At 61.6% G+C, this 13583-nt stretch overlaps 2 protein-coding genes across 47 annotated transcripts in view; both read right to left on the bottom strand.

Annotated features, from left to right (window-relative positions):
- TUBGCP6 (tubulin gamma complex component 6) overlaps positions 1-6537 on the bottom strand; it is a 30258-nt gene extending 23721 nt beyond the window's left edge. For 12 of the 16 annotated variants that reach the window (XR_014845282.1, XR_014845283.1, XR_014845284.1 and 9 more), the window contains exons 1-3: positions 5601-6537; positions 3622-3785; positions 1673-1883 (exon numbers count right to left, since the gene is read on the bottom strand). Coding sequence is in view for 10 of the 16 variants with exons in the window: in XM_085024669.1 (XP_084880795.1) it covers positions 1673-1883; positions 3622-3785; positions 5601-6341 (1116 nt within the window). In the remaining 6 variants the exon portion in view is untranslated. 16 annotated transcript variants of the gene reach the window in all.
- A 184-nt stretch (positions 6538-6721) lies between these two features.
- On the bottom strand, positions 6722-12210 carry HDAC10 (histone deacetylase 10). Of its 31 annotated transcripts, none has more exons than XM_085025295.1 (20): positions 11950-12210; positions 11749-11883; positions 11436-11532; positions 11133-11230; positions 10925-11029; positions 10694-10762; positions 10384-10510; positions 10142-10207; positions 9892-9988; positions 9725-9814; positions 9481-9587; positions 9341-9408; positions 8994-9261; positions 8796-8880; positions 8359-8450; positions 8153-8209; positions 7799-7877; positions 7419-7601; positions 7173-7332; positions 6722-7020 (listed from the first exon to the last, which is right to left on the bottom strand). In XM_085025295.1, the coding sequence occupies exons 5-20, from the start codon at positions 10950-10952 to the stop codon at positions 7010-7012; spliced, it is 1587 nt and encodes a 528-aa protein (XP_084881421.1). In that variant the 5' UTR covers positions 10953-11029; positions 11133-11230; positions 11436-11532; positions 11749-11883; positions 11950-12210; the 3' UTR covers positions 6722-7009. The 31 variants fall into 31 exon arrangements, 16 of the variants coding, with proteins under 16 accessions (XP_084881421.1, XP_003126824.1, XP_084881412.1 ...); XM_003126776.5 differs by having other exon boundaries at positions 9892-9951; XR_014845521.1 differs by having other exon boundaries at positions 8153-8228; positions 10142-10510.
- Between the last annotated feature and the right edge of the window lie 1373 nt (positions 12211-13583).

Below are 13583 nucleotides of genomic sequence, written 5' to 3'. Positions count from 1 at the left end.
TGTTAGATAATAATATACCCAAAGTGACCTCTGAATTCAATACCATTCCTATCAATATCCCAAAGGTATCATTTACAGAAATAGAAAAACCCTAACTCTAAAATTCATATGGAATTACAAAGGGCCTGAATAACCACAACAATCTTAAAAAAAAAAAAAAAAAAAAAAAACCAACCTGGAAAACTCACACTTCCTACAAAGCTATAGAAATCAAAACAGTGTGGCACGGACATAAGGACAGATGTGAAGACCAATGGAACAGAACAGAGCCCAGAAGTAAACACTCACATATAAGGTCAATTAATTGGCAACACCTCACAGGTATCATTCAATGAGGGAAAAAGTGGTGTTTTCAACAAATAGTGCTGGGTAAATGGAATATCCGCATGCAAAAGATTTCAGTTGGACCTTCCCTTTATACCAGAAACAAAAATTAACTCAAAATAGATCAAACGCCTAAACTTAAAGCTAAAACTACAAAACTCCAGGAATTCCCATTGTGGCTCTGCTGTAACAAATCCAACTAGTATCCATGAGGATGCGGGTACAATCCCTGGCCTTGCTCAGCAGGTTAAGGACCCAGCATTGCCATGAGCTGTGGCGGTCACAGACATGACTCAGATCTCGCATTGCTGTAGCTGTGCTGTAGGCCAGCAGCTGCAGCTTGGATTCGACCTCTAGCCTGGAAACTTCCATATGCTACAGGTATGGCCCAAGAAAAAAAAAAAAACTAGTGGGGTGGTTACACAACATTGTGAAGGTAATTACTGCTACCTAGACCACTGCAAAGTGGTTAAGATGAGTTCTCACTGTAGCACAGTGGGTTAAGGACACAATTGCAGTGGCTTAGGTCCCTGTGGAGGTGCAGATTTGATCCCCAGCCCAGTGCAGTGGGTTAAAGGAAGCAGTGGCGTTGCTACAGCTGTGACAAAGGTCAAAGCTGTGACTGAGATTCAATCCCCAGATCAGGAACTTCCATACGCCACTGCTGCAGCCATAATGAAATAAAAATAAAAAATAAGGTGGTTGGGATTGTAAGTTTTAAGGAATGTTATTTTATCACAGTTTTAAAAGGGTGGGAGGATTGATCCCACTCCAGAGAAAGGCCACTCACACAGCAGAACCCTGAGACCCTGAAAACGGCATCTGGAGCAGCGGCCCAGCCCAGCACCAGCTGCCCGAGGAGTCGGCGGCAGCGCATCTGGTCCAGGCCCAGGATGTGCTTCTAGCACAAACTCAAGTCTGAGAACAGCCGCCGGAAGGGAACTCTGAAGACAGAGACTGGGCCCTGGCTGAAAGAAGCCTGCAGGACAACACTCGCGAAAGGCTGCCCTCTTGTAAGCAGTTTCTCTTACTCAATAAACACGCAGCAAGAGACAAAGGCTGGGCGAAATGCAGAGCGCCAGGCCCCTCACGCAGGGCAGCCTGGGAGCAGGAAAAGCGGTGCCTGTCGCCACACGCAGCAGGTCCCGAGGATCCGCGGCAACGGGCCCGCTTCTCCGGTTTCACTGCTGGCGAGGAACAGCTGTCCCTCGTTCCCGCTTTAAAAGGACATCCATGAATTAACACTTTTTAGAGCTGAACCCAGACGACGCGCACCAGGCAGGCCACAGAGCCGGCTTCCCCACCCTGTCACGGGCGGCCCCAGCCGGGGGCGCAGCGCCTTCCTTACCTGACAGAGGGAGAACGTGGCCGACACGACCCCCAGCAGGACGTTCAGCGTGTCCTTCACCAGCTCACTCTCCTTCACCAGCACAGGCTGCGGGGCCTGCAGGAGGGCGCCCCCCAGCACCTGCAGCTCCCCTTGGCGGAGCCTGCAGAACCTGTCGAAGGCGTCCCTTCCCGCCTCGGTGAGGTAGGGCTCCTCTCTGTGGCCGGGGGGGCTGTGTGGGGAGAGGGGCAGTGAGCAGACAGAGCACCCTGGCTGCAGGAACACAAGGCAGAGCGAAGAGCGACCCCAGACGACGAAGTGTCTAAGACCAGGTGTGAACCCCAAACAAGCACACAGCCTCTCAGGCAGCATCCAGCAGACTCAGCACTGCTCGCAAGGGACCTCGCCAGACAGCTCTGTGCAGCATCCAAGAGGAGCAGCACATGCCCCCCCGCCCAGCACCCACGGGCACACAGCGGGCCTGAGGCTGACACCTCGCTGGTGATGCGCCTTTACGCTGAAAACAAGCACGAGGTTCCAACACCCAGGTGCCAGCAGCACACGCTCAACAGCCCAAGCGTCCACGAGCTGACGAGATAGAGTCCCTGCGTGCCAGGGGACGAAGGCCCAGCCTCAAAAGGAAGGGCGTCCCGACACAAGGGTCAGAGGAGCTGCTGCGGCAGGAACCCTGAGGACAGGACGCGGAGAGAAGCGCGCGCGGCGCAGCAGCTCAGGCAGGCGGGGACCCGCTTCCGCTTCCGGGTGCCTAAGGGAGTCGGCATCAAGGCGACAGGCAGGAGAGCGGGTGCCAGGGGCGCGGATGGGGAGTCAGGTTCTTGGGGGCAGAGGGTCAATTTGGGAAGATAAAGTTCTGGAGACGGACAGGAGGGAGGGTCACAAACTGCGGGCGTCCTTGGCGCCACTGAGGAGACACTCCAGGCAGTGCCGGTGTGAAACCTTAGGTCATGTGCACATCATCGCCCGCCCCCAAAAAGTGCAAAGAATGAATTTCTAGGAGACATCAGGGAGGCCGGGTCTCGCAGAGGACGGCTGGGGGGACACGCGCACCCTCGGGTCGCTGGCCTGCGGGGTCCCATAGGGGGTTGAGGAATAGCACAGCACGGAGGCCAAAAGAGGCCAAACACGGTATCGCTTCCTAAACGTCCCTTCGGAAACCATCAACCCCTACTGATGAACGGAAAAACCGTGCTTTAAAACCCTCTAAAAAAGCAACTTTCTTTTTTTTTTTTTGGTCTTTTTAGGGCTACACCTGCAGCATACAGAAGTTCCCAGGCTCGGGGTCAAATCGGAGCTGCAGATGCTGGCCTACACCACAACCGCAGCAACACAGATCCGAGCCACATCTGTGACCTACACCACAGGTCATGGCAACGCCAGATCCTTAGCCCACTGAGCAGGGCCAGGGATCGAACCCTCATCCTCATGGATACCAGTTGGGTTCATTACCACTGAGCCATGACAGGAACTCCCAGTAACTTAATAACAGGAGCCTAAGAAAACTCTCAGAATTTGTTAAAACTAAAAATGCTTTTTAACGGACAATGCACCATAACTTGCTCCTTCCCTCTGTCAGCCAGTATCAGACGGCAGGGCCCAGAGCAGCCAGGAGGACAAGCCCAGCCCTCACAGGGCAGGTGCTGCAGATGGAAGCTACAAGGAGGCTCGACGTCCAGCCCAGGACCAGCTCCCTGAGGGACAGGAGACGCCCCTGGGGCAAGGAGAGCATGAGGAAAGGGCCTCTGAATGGTCAGGGGTCCCGGGACAGGTGTGCTCGAGGCACCCTGCTCCTACCCACTCTTTCAGGGTCAGTCCCCGACCACCACGGCCACGTGACCCACTCGGCAAGTTCGTATGCCAGCTGGACTGACACTTCCAAGCTGCTAATCCCAGCTATCTGGGCTCTCTGAGGAAAGGCCACGTTCGGGGGGTGGGGACAGTGGCTCACGAACCATCCAATCTGCTCCCAGCACCTCCGCCTGCTGGCCTCATAGGTGAGCACGGCTTCCCACAGGTCGATGTCTGGAGTAACACCCGGCTCAGACTGGGAATCAGGAGTCAGATTGGGTGCCGACTGGAACCCTTCGTCTTCGGACTGATCCACGCTCAGAGGGACCTGGAGACCGCAGGAAAAAGACATTTCCCCCGTGACAGGGTGTCTAGACGTCACCCAAGCGCGAGGAGAATGCGGGGAGCTCTCCCGCACCCGCGCAGTGACTCCCCATCTACTCTGGGGCAAACCCAGCAGAACGCGACTTCCGACTTGCTCCAGCCCACAAGCACCACACGATGTTTTCGCCCCTAGGGAATCATTTGAGAGACTAAAGAAGTTCATTCATTATCAATGTCCAGTTTCACACAACACAGACTCATTGAGGCTTCCGAGCCTCAATATAACTTACACTGAAAGCGTTCATAGGATGCATGCCTCTGATGTAGAAATGCATTCTGGCAAACCCAGCATAAGAAAAAAATCACAGACACAGGAAAATTCATGTACATCAAGATTTTGGCTGTGACATCACCTTTGGAGACAATCTAGGAACCACATAGAAGGGAATGATGGAGCCAGGGCAGCCCACCCTTTCAGCAAAGTCACAGAATGCAAAGGCAAATGACAATTTACTTAATAACATAGGGGAGTTCCTGTAGTGGCTCAGAGGAAATGAATCTGACTAGCCTCTCTGGCCTTGCTCAGTGGGTTAAGGATCTGGCATTGCTGTGGTGTAGGACAGTGGCTACAGCTCCATTCGACCCCTAGCCTGGGAACCTCCATATGCTGCAGGTGCGGCCCTAGAAAAGACAAAAAAAAAAAAAAAAAAAAAAAAATTCTCTGAGCATTGCTTAGTGAAATGCAATCCTATTTGATAGGCAACATTTGGGAGTTCCCATCGTGGCTCAGTGCTTAATGACTCCGACTAGGAACCATGAGGTTGCGGGTTTGATCCCTGGCCTCGCTCAGTGGGTTAAGGATCCGGTGTGGCCGTGAGCTGTGGTGTAGGTTGCAGACACGGCTCAGATCCCTTGTTGCTGTGGCTCTGGCATAGGCCAGTGGCTACAGCTCTGATTAGACCCCTAGCCTGGGAATCTCCATATGCCGAGGGAGCGGCCCTAGAAAAGGCAAAAAGACAAAAAAAAAAAAAAAAAAAAAAAAAAAAAGCAGTTCCCGTCATGGCTCAGCAGAAACGACTCTGACTAGCATCTTTGAGCACGCAGCAGCTACAGCCCCAATTAGACCCCTAGCCTGGGAACCTCCATATGCCGCAGGTGAGGCCCTAAAAAAAGAAGACAGGAGTTCCCCTTGTGGTGCAAGGGAAATGATTCTGACTAGGACCCATGAGGTCTCGGGTTCAATCCCTGGCCTCGCTCAGTGGGTTAAGGATCTGGCGTTGCTACGAACTGTGGTGTAGGTTGCAGACATGGTTTGGATCCTGTGTTGCTGTGGCTGTGGCGTAGGCTTGCAGCTGTAGCTCCAATTAGACCCCTGGCCTGGGAACCTCCATAAGCCGCAGATGTGGCCCTAAAAAGAAAAAAAAAAAAAAATCTGAAAAAGTCCGTGTTATTGGTACAAAAAGCATATAAAACTACATATACGTTTGGGACAAATGCTTCCGTCACATATAGCCACTGAACACTTGAAATGTGGCTTCCGAGACAGGGGAGAGTTGGACGTTTTTAACCTAAACATCAGCTCAAGGGCAGAAATGACTTAACAGCATGTGCTGTCACTTAGGGGAGGAAAGCAGCAGGTGGCGGGCCTGCGGCGGAAAGGGGCTCCGCGAACCCCTTCAGCAGGTGCCCCCTCTCCCCTCCCCCCGGCTCAGCATCAGATCCCTGGACTCCAGCTGCCCTCCCTTTACCCCGCCAACGGCCGGTCGAAGGAGGCACTTCCCAAGCCTCATGAGCCGGAGGCAGGACGCAAACACGCTACCTTGATGGCCAAGCCAGAGACGTCTGCGCTGTCCGGCACCGGGGGCAGGTCCAGACGGACGTCCAGGTCGGCGGTGCGGCTGTGCACGAGGGCTCCGAAAAGCGAAACTCGGGTGTCTCTCTCAAATCTGTCCCCGTAAGGGTCGCCGTACGAGGACAGCCCAAAGGCGGGCAGGCCGGTGCCCGGCGCCGCCTCCATCACCTGCAGCGTCTTCCGGATTAGGTCCCGACACAGCTCCTCCTCTCCGGAGATGATAGAGCGCACGTCCGCCTCAATCCCGCTCAGGTGGCAGCAGTCGTAGCCGCCGTAGCGAACATTTCTGCCGACGTGCTCTTTGGGGAGGAAGTAGTCCCGCCTGCGCTGCAGCACTCGAGGGGGACCACTGCCCGCCAGCTGCACCAGGAGGTCCAGAACAGAGCCCAGCTCCGCCAGCGGCCCGCGAGGCGCCGTCTCCAGCCCCTCCACCAGCTCCTCCAGGCGGTCGGCCTCAGCGGCTAGACCGCCCACTCGCAAGTCGAAGGACAGCATGAGGATCCTGTTTTTCACCGGGAGTCTTGGGAGGTCTGGCTGCAGCTTGCGAGCCTCATCTTGAAACAGGTTTGTGAAAAGAGCATTGTAGGCCACCTTCTTGAGGCTCTGCTTGGCCCTCTTCCTGCTTCCGCGGCGCTGGCCCAAGTGAGCCTTCGCAGCCGGCAGGAGGGCCTCGCACAGGTCGTCCAACAGCTGGGGTACGCTGGCCATGCCCCCTCTTCGCGCCGGGCCCTCGCACGGGACGTCTCCTCCTGGCCCCCGGGCAGGGACGGGCGGGAGAGGCGCCGCGGAAGATGGAGCGTGGAGCCCAGCCCGCGGGTCCGCCGGCCCACCAGCCCCTTCAGCCCTGCAAGGGCGCGCGACCCCCGGCTCCCGCCGCCGCCGCCGCCGCCGCCGCCGCGTCACCGCCGTGCGACGGGCCTGCCCGTCGGAGCCGGCGCGCCGGAACTGCGTCACCCGGGAGGCCGGCGGCCGAGCGGAGGGGGCGGGGCTCGGAGACCTCCCTCGCAGGGCACTTCCGGCCTGGAAACTCGTTCGGGAGTGGGGAAACTGAAGCGGAGTCGCGCTCAGTAAAGGAGGCGGAGTCAGGCTTTCGCAGAACGGATGTTTACTGATTCGGCGGCGCGGAGAAGCGAGGGGCGAGCGGTCTGCGCAGAGGCGGGTCGCGGGAAGGGGGGTTCCAGGCCGCTGCAGGGGTCACAGAGCCCCGGAGCCAGGGTCCTGGCAGCCTTGGAGCCTAGACCTCCGGACAGGGGCCTCAGACAGAGGCGTGCTGGTGAATGGTCACCTGCAGGCTCTTGGGGGACTGCTTCGTAGTGCCTTTTTCGGGGTGTAAATAGTCCCACCCTGGCCGATTTCAAGCCACCAGGTCAGGGCACTCAAGGAGGAGCTGGGAAGAGGTGCGCAAGCAGCCTGACACAGCTGTGAGCTGGTTCAGGGCAGCACCTCATTCCCGGAACAGGAGCCCCTCTCCCCACAGCTCTAAGGCTGCTATCGCCCAAGGCCCCAACATTCAGGCTGAGCCTGGCCTCCCAGTCTCACCGGCCACTCGCAGCATCTTCCACTGTGGCTCCAGCTGCCCCCTCAAGTGCATCAGGGCTTGCATGGTCTCTAGGGAGGCCATGCAGAAGGGGCCCAGGCTGGGGGGTGCCTCTCCATGCAGCACCCTGGCCAGGACCACCGCAAGCTGGGGTGTGGACTCCTGGGCCAGGAGCAGAGGTAGAAGCAATGAGTCACTGGTTTCTCCCCACCTCCTACCCGACAGCAGGTCCACCCTGCCCAACTCACCTCATCCACAAGGGCCAAGACTCGGCCCCCTGCTGGGCCCCGAAGCAGTGCAGCCAGGAGTGCAGCTTGGGGGTCCTGCAGGCCATGAGCAGGCCCCAGTACCACCAGCACCAGGTCAGGCTGGAAGCTGTAGGCCAGGGGCAGCACCAGGGCCAGGACACAGCTCAGGAACCCACCGGTTGTCTACGGGAGTGACAACATAGCCCAACCCCTCATCCAGGGGACACCCCTCCTGCCACTCAGGCCACCCCACCTCCCAATCTCTGGTGGGCAGACATACCCACAGTCCCTCCAGGAAAGGTAGGTGAAAGCCAGGGGCCTGGCCCTCATGGTGATGCCAGTGAGCAGCAGCTGCCCTGCCCTGGGACACCACCACTCACCCTTGGCAGTGGCACAGAGACGTGGAACATGGACAGGGCAGCTGCCTCTTTGCCCCCGACGTTCAGCCATAGAGTCCCCCTTCCAGGGGAAAGCGAGCACATGGACATGAGTGCCTGTGTGCGAGGTGCCGCCCACCCTCCAGAGCCCAGACAGAAGAGGAAGAGCTCATGGGCAGAGATGCCAAGACTGCAGACCCTTTATGCCCGAGACCCTCCCGGCATTGCTCCCAGGGGCCCTTCTGCCAAACTCCAGCTGCGGAAAGCCTCACCCACCCCTCACACCTGGGGATCCAGGCTCACGTGCCCACCCATCCACTTGCGGAACTAAACACATGGGCCACCCGAGAGCCATACCCGTCATCGGTGAGATGGGGGGGCCGATCCAGCTGTCCCACAGCCACACAAAGCAGCCTGGAGGAAGAGTTGGTCCCTGGATAGACAGCACTCACTCCACCTGGAACCCATTCCCAGAGCCCCCGCCCCCGCGACATAGCCAGCCAGGGCAGGGGGTGCCCACGGACCCTGCCCTCGGAGCCTCAGACCAGCCAGGTGGGGCTTACCTCTGGGCTCCGTGGGAGAGGCCACACCGAATGGCCACGTCCAGGGTGGCAGCTACAGCAGGGCCTGGGGTGGCTGCAATGCCGCTGCTCACCTGCAAGGTAACAGCGGTGGAGAGTAACTCCCAAAGCAGGTAAACAGACCAGACCCATCCATCCCTTCTTTTTGTTCTTGTCTACATGGCTGTCACCTGTACACTCTGAGGTCACATGGCTCCACTTCTGAAACTAAGATGCTTCAAAGTACAAAGCATCCCCTTCACCTCTGTGCTGAAGAGCGTTTAGTTGAGGGAGCTGAGGCGAGTGTTCCTGCACCCTGTCCCTGGGGGCTGTTCTGGGGACGGTCCTGGGCGCAGTCCACATGGTTCTGTACCACCCAGCCCTCCCCAGACAGGCCTCCCCTGACTCCGCTGCGACCCCCAGCCCCCCACTTGCCTCACCTGCCCATCCAGGATCCTGTCCAAGAGGTGCAGGACCCTCCCAAGTGCAGAGAGGGCCTTATCCTGGGCCAGGGCCTCGTGTGGCCTATGGGGACCAGCCCGAGGGACACAAGGACACAGAATGACACAGACCGTAGATGAGTCACAGGCACCTGTGCAGACGTGGCCCAGCCCTTCTCCTCAGGCCACCCTGCCTACCTGGCCCAGGCCTGCGTCTCCTCCTGTGGGGCTGACCCCTCCTGACAGAGGACGTCATGGGGCAGGACCAGGTCACCGTCCAGTGGCGCAGGCAAGGCAAGAGCAGTGCGGACAGGGGGTGTGGGACGGAGGCGTAGCTGGTCCAGGAGGGAGCTGAGTGCAGCCACGGCCTGGGCTGCTGCTGTCTTGAACTCAGGCCCCGCAGGCATTGGAGGGGAGGGCCCCTGCCCCGGGGAGCGAGTGCTGGAACTCAGTACAGGGGCCACACCTAGGGGGTGGTTCAGAGTCACCGCCACGGCACAGGAGGCTGAGATGCAAGTCCGCAGCCCGACCCAGGCCTCACCGACCTTGCTGCCGGAGGCTCATCCAGTGAGGGGCCTGCGCTGCCCGGACACTCTGGATGGACTGCAGGGCGCTGCGAGGAAGAGCAGGATCAGGGAGCCTGGCCTCCCAACCCTGGCCCTTCCCACCTTCCCACCCCTCGCACCTGCCATGCGGCACCATGGGCCCTGAGAGCGGCGGGGCGGGGTCGCCGAGCAGCGCTTGTACCATCATGCACACGGACTGGGAGAGGGACTCCAGGTGGTAGCCACCCTGGGAGCACGGGAGGCAGAGATACCACAGGACAGGGGTGTCACTGGCCCGGGCAGGATGCCCTGCCCCACGTGGCCGGACCCCTCCCGCTGCCCCTCAGCCTCTGGCCCAGCGTCCTCCCTGCCCGCCGCGATCACCTCCAGCACAGCGCAGACCCGGCCACCAGCCAGCACCTGCAGCAGCTGCGTGAGGTGGGCGAAGCACTCGGGCGTGGCCTGCATCTGCCCCTGGAACCAGAACCAAGTATGCCGAGGGCCTGTCCCCAGAACCCCAGAAGCCCTCCCCGGCCAGGCCAGGGCCTCACCTCAGAATCCCCGATTGCGGAGTCAAACCCTGCGGAGACCAGGACCAGCTCGGCGTTGAACTGCAGGCAGGGCCAAGTGAGGAGAGGCAGACAAAGGCTGGAGCAGAGGGAGGTGAGGCCCCTCTGGAGGGACCCTCCTCACCCCAAGGGTTCTGACCCGCTCTGGTAGAGTGAGGGGGTCTCCGGGCCCCGAATCCCCTCCCGCCCTCCTGCCATCAGGACTGCCCCCCCAACCCCCGCGCCCAGTCACCTCAAAGGCCAAGGGCAGCAGCACCTGCAGGAAGGCGGCCATGTAATCTGCGTTTCCCATCCCGACCTGCAGCCACAGGGTGTCATTGTTGGCCCTGCCAGGGAGGGCTGCGGAGTCTGCCCCTGCCCTCGGGGCCCAGGCTCTAGGGGCCATCCTGGCACCATGCCCTGGGCTCCACCGGAGGGGGTGATGCGGGCAGGGTGAGGGCTCTGGGTGGGGGGCCTGGGACGAGGGGCCAGCACCTGGTTCCAGGGCAGGTTGACCGTGAAGCCAAGGCCCCGCCCGCGGCCGACGGTGTCTGCATCAGACTCTCGCAGGTAGGGCCAGAAGCGCCCGTGCTCATAGCGGTGCCAGGAGAAGTAAAGGACGCTGCCACAGCCGGCCGGGGTCAGAGGTCAGAGGTCAGGCCCTGCAGCCACAGGGCACCTCGCAGAACCCTGACCCCCAAGCACAAGGCTCTGTCTCCCCCCTCGTGCTTTCCCAGGCCAGACAGACCGTGTGTCCTGAAAAGTGAGGTCACAGGGAAGGGTCTTGAGCCCATGCCCAGCTTACCTGGGGTCATCCTCAAAGATATACTGGGTGCCCTGACCATGGTGGATGTCCCAGTCAACGATGAGGATCCTGGGGACAGCCAGCTCTGGGTCACTGAGGGGGAGGGTCTCCCACCCCCAGGCCAGGAGCCAGGCCCAGGATGGGAAGGGGCTGGGTAGGGTTTCTCAGAGGCCCTCGCTACCCCCTTCCCGTCTGGCCTGGGCCTCGGCCTGCAGCCCAGCTGGCACCAACCTGTGCAGTCCATGTTTCTGCTGGGCATGCTTGGCTGCTATGGCCACACTATTGAACACGCAGAATCCATTGGCGGCGGCCCTCTGGCTGTGGTGCCCAGGCGGCCTGGGGGTGAGAGCACCATGCAGGGCATGTTGGGGTCGTTCCGAGCCCACGCAGGGCCACCCGCCCACAGGTCAGGGCGGCCAGGGCAGGGGGCAGTGCTCACCTCACCAGGGCGAGACCGTTGCGCACAACTCCCGCCATCACTGCATCCACCAGCTGCAGAGCAGCCCCTGCGGCCAACCGGGCACAGTGGAAGGTACTCTGCGGGGGGCAGGGATGCAGATAAGCTCCCTGCCCACTACCCTTCACAGGCGCAACCCAGGCCCGAGCCAGGCTGCAAGGCACCAAGCACTGGGCAGAATGGACCAGGCCAGTGCCGGAGGCAGCAGTGGCAGCCAGTAGGATGCTGGCACCCGCCCAAGTCCCCAGAGGAGTGGGTGGGCGGGGGTGTCCCCAGGGCACGCACCGGATGGAAGTAGACGGCGTCGAACTGTCTGGATAGGGCCTGGAGCTCCTCAGTGCTCAAGGCCTGGGTTCCCCGCAACAGGGCCACGTACTCGGGGCTGCAGAGAGGCAGGCGGCAAGGCAGGGTCACCAGGAGGAGCAGGTATCGGACGGAGGAAGGGCGCCTGGACCCCAATGGGACTGCCCACCTCATTTCTCCCTCACCCACCCATCCCGTGGTGAAAGTGAGGTGTGTGGAGGAGGCACTGGCCGGCTGGGGCAGGCCCAGGTCCTCGCAGGAATGCTCGGGGCAGGCGGTCCCCCGCGGACCTGACCTGTGCACCAGGCCCAGCTCCGCCTCCGAGGCCTCTCGGGCTACCAGCCGCAGGCACCTCTGCTCCAGGCCGCGCTGCCGCAGGCGCTCCAGAGCTGTGGTCAGACGCTCAGGACGCTCGATCTCGCACTCGGGGCTGAATGGACAGGGAGCTCAGAGCCCGGAGCCCTCCGCGACCCCCCCTCGGCCAGGTCCCACTTACTCGTCCCACAGCAGCCGCGCAGCCGTCATGTCCTCGTGGTACACCAGTGCGGTCCCCATGGCCCGGCCGCGTTCACTCTGGGGCCGTCCTCTGCGGGCTGGGCAGGACGCTACCGCTCACAGGCAGGTGAGGGCACTGCCCGTCCCACTCTGCAGCCCAACGCCTGGGGCCGGGGCCGCGGGCACAGACGGGAAGGAGGCCGCAGGCCCCAGCGGGGAAGGGTTGACAAGGTGTCTCTGGGACTCGGCTTCCGGCTTCCTCGTCCTGGGACCTGGAACCGCCCCGCCTCCGGCTGCCGCAAGCCCCGCCCCCGCGCGGCGCGGACCGCCGGGCCGGCGCCGGGGCCCTGCCCGCCAGCCGCGGCTCCACCTCCTGCTCCGGCCGCGGGCGGCGCCCCGCGGGCCGTGGTGCTCCTGCAGAGGTGGGAGCGGAAGGGCGCGAGGACCGAGAGCCAGCAGGCCCAGGCTCCTGCGGACTGTCGCGGCGGCCCCACCTGCACGCTGTGCCCACGCGGCAGCCCCGCGCGGGTCCTTGCCCCTCCGCCCCAAGCCTCTCCCAGGCCCACTCTGACCGCGCAGACCGCTGGTCGGACACGTCAGTAGCCCATCGCGCCCAGAGCCGCCCTAGAGCCCCCGGCCGGGGCTCAGGGAAGAGCTGGGCGGGCAGGCCACGAGGAGGAGGACCCTTGCCCGGGGCTTAGCGAAGCGCGGGCTGCAGCGCAGCGCTGCCCCCCGAGGATCCAGAGAGGAGGAGCGTGTCCGATGTAAGCTCCGGGAAGACCCCTGGCCAGAAAGTGGACGAGTCGGAGGGTCAGGGCTGTGCAGAGAAGCTGGACGGGAGCGGCACGGCGCGGGGGAAGGCGGCGCGGAGGCCGACAGAGGGAGGGTTTGGGCTAGGGCTGCAGCAGTGAGTGAACGAACGAGGCCGCAATGGAGGAGGCGCGGGCACAGCCCAGAGCAACATCTTTAGACAGAAGGAAACGGGTCGCCCAGGACCTGAAAGGGCTCCGGGGGCGGGGTCCTGGCCTTGGAGGCGGAGCCCCGAGGGCGGGTCTCTTGAAGGCGGGGCCTAGGGTCCTGGAGGCGGGGCCTAGGGTCCTGGAGGCGGGACCTTGGGAGCTAGAGTGGCCGTAGTCGCGTTCTTCAGCCGCCGTGGCCCTCCCTACAGGGAAGCTCTCCACCGTGAGATGGATGCAGAAGGAGGCCCTGACAGGGCCCCGCTGCCCGTGGCCCGCAGCCCCGCGTACATCGCCACCGTCCTGGCTGTCTTGGCGGCTAGGAAGCAGGTGCTGACTTGCCTTCCTGAGTACATGCCCTCGAAGGCGGGGCCTGCGGCAGACGGGCCAGCCGGGGTCGCTGAGAGCCGAGGGTCTGGGCCGGGCTCCGTCAGAGGCACAAGAGGCCTCCTGGGCAGAGAAGGCCGGTGTCCACTGTGGCAGCTCCTCGGACCGGATTTGGCTGGATCAACTGTGCGTCCATTTGAGTCCCAAGCCGGGAGAAAGGAGCAGGCCTAGCCCGGCTTCACGTGCACCTGCCAGGAGAGCAGGTGGGAGGAGCCAAGGCAAAGCCCAAGGGTGGCCAGTAACCCAGCTGCCAGCCCTCAGAGGAGGAACAGCGGGCAGACAGCAGCGGTGG

Source organism: Sus scrofa, chromosome 5 (genome assembly GCF_054392235.1).
Source record: "Sus scrofa isolate SSC_HxYL_T2T_F1_AM1 chromosome 5, Sscrofa_HxYL_maternal_Yorkshire_Landrace_v2.0, whole genome shotgun sequence".
Taxonomy (NCBI): Eukaryota; Metazoa; Chordata; class Mammalia; order Artiodactyla; family Suidae; genus Sus; species Sus scrofa.
The sequence above is the reverse complement of the archived record's forward strand: the minus strand, read 5'-3'. Positions and strand labels throughout refer to the sequence as shown.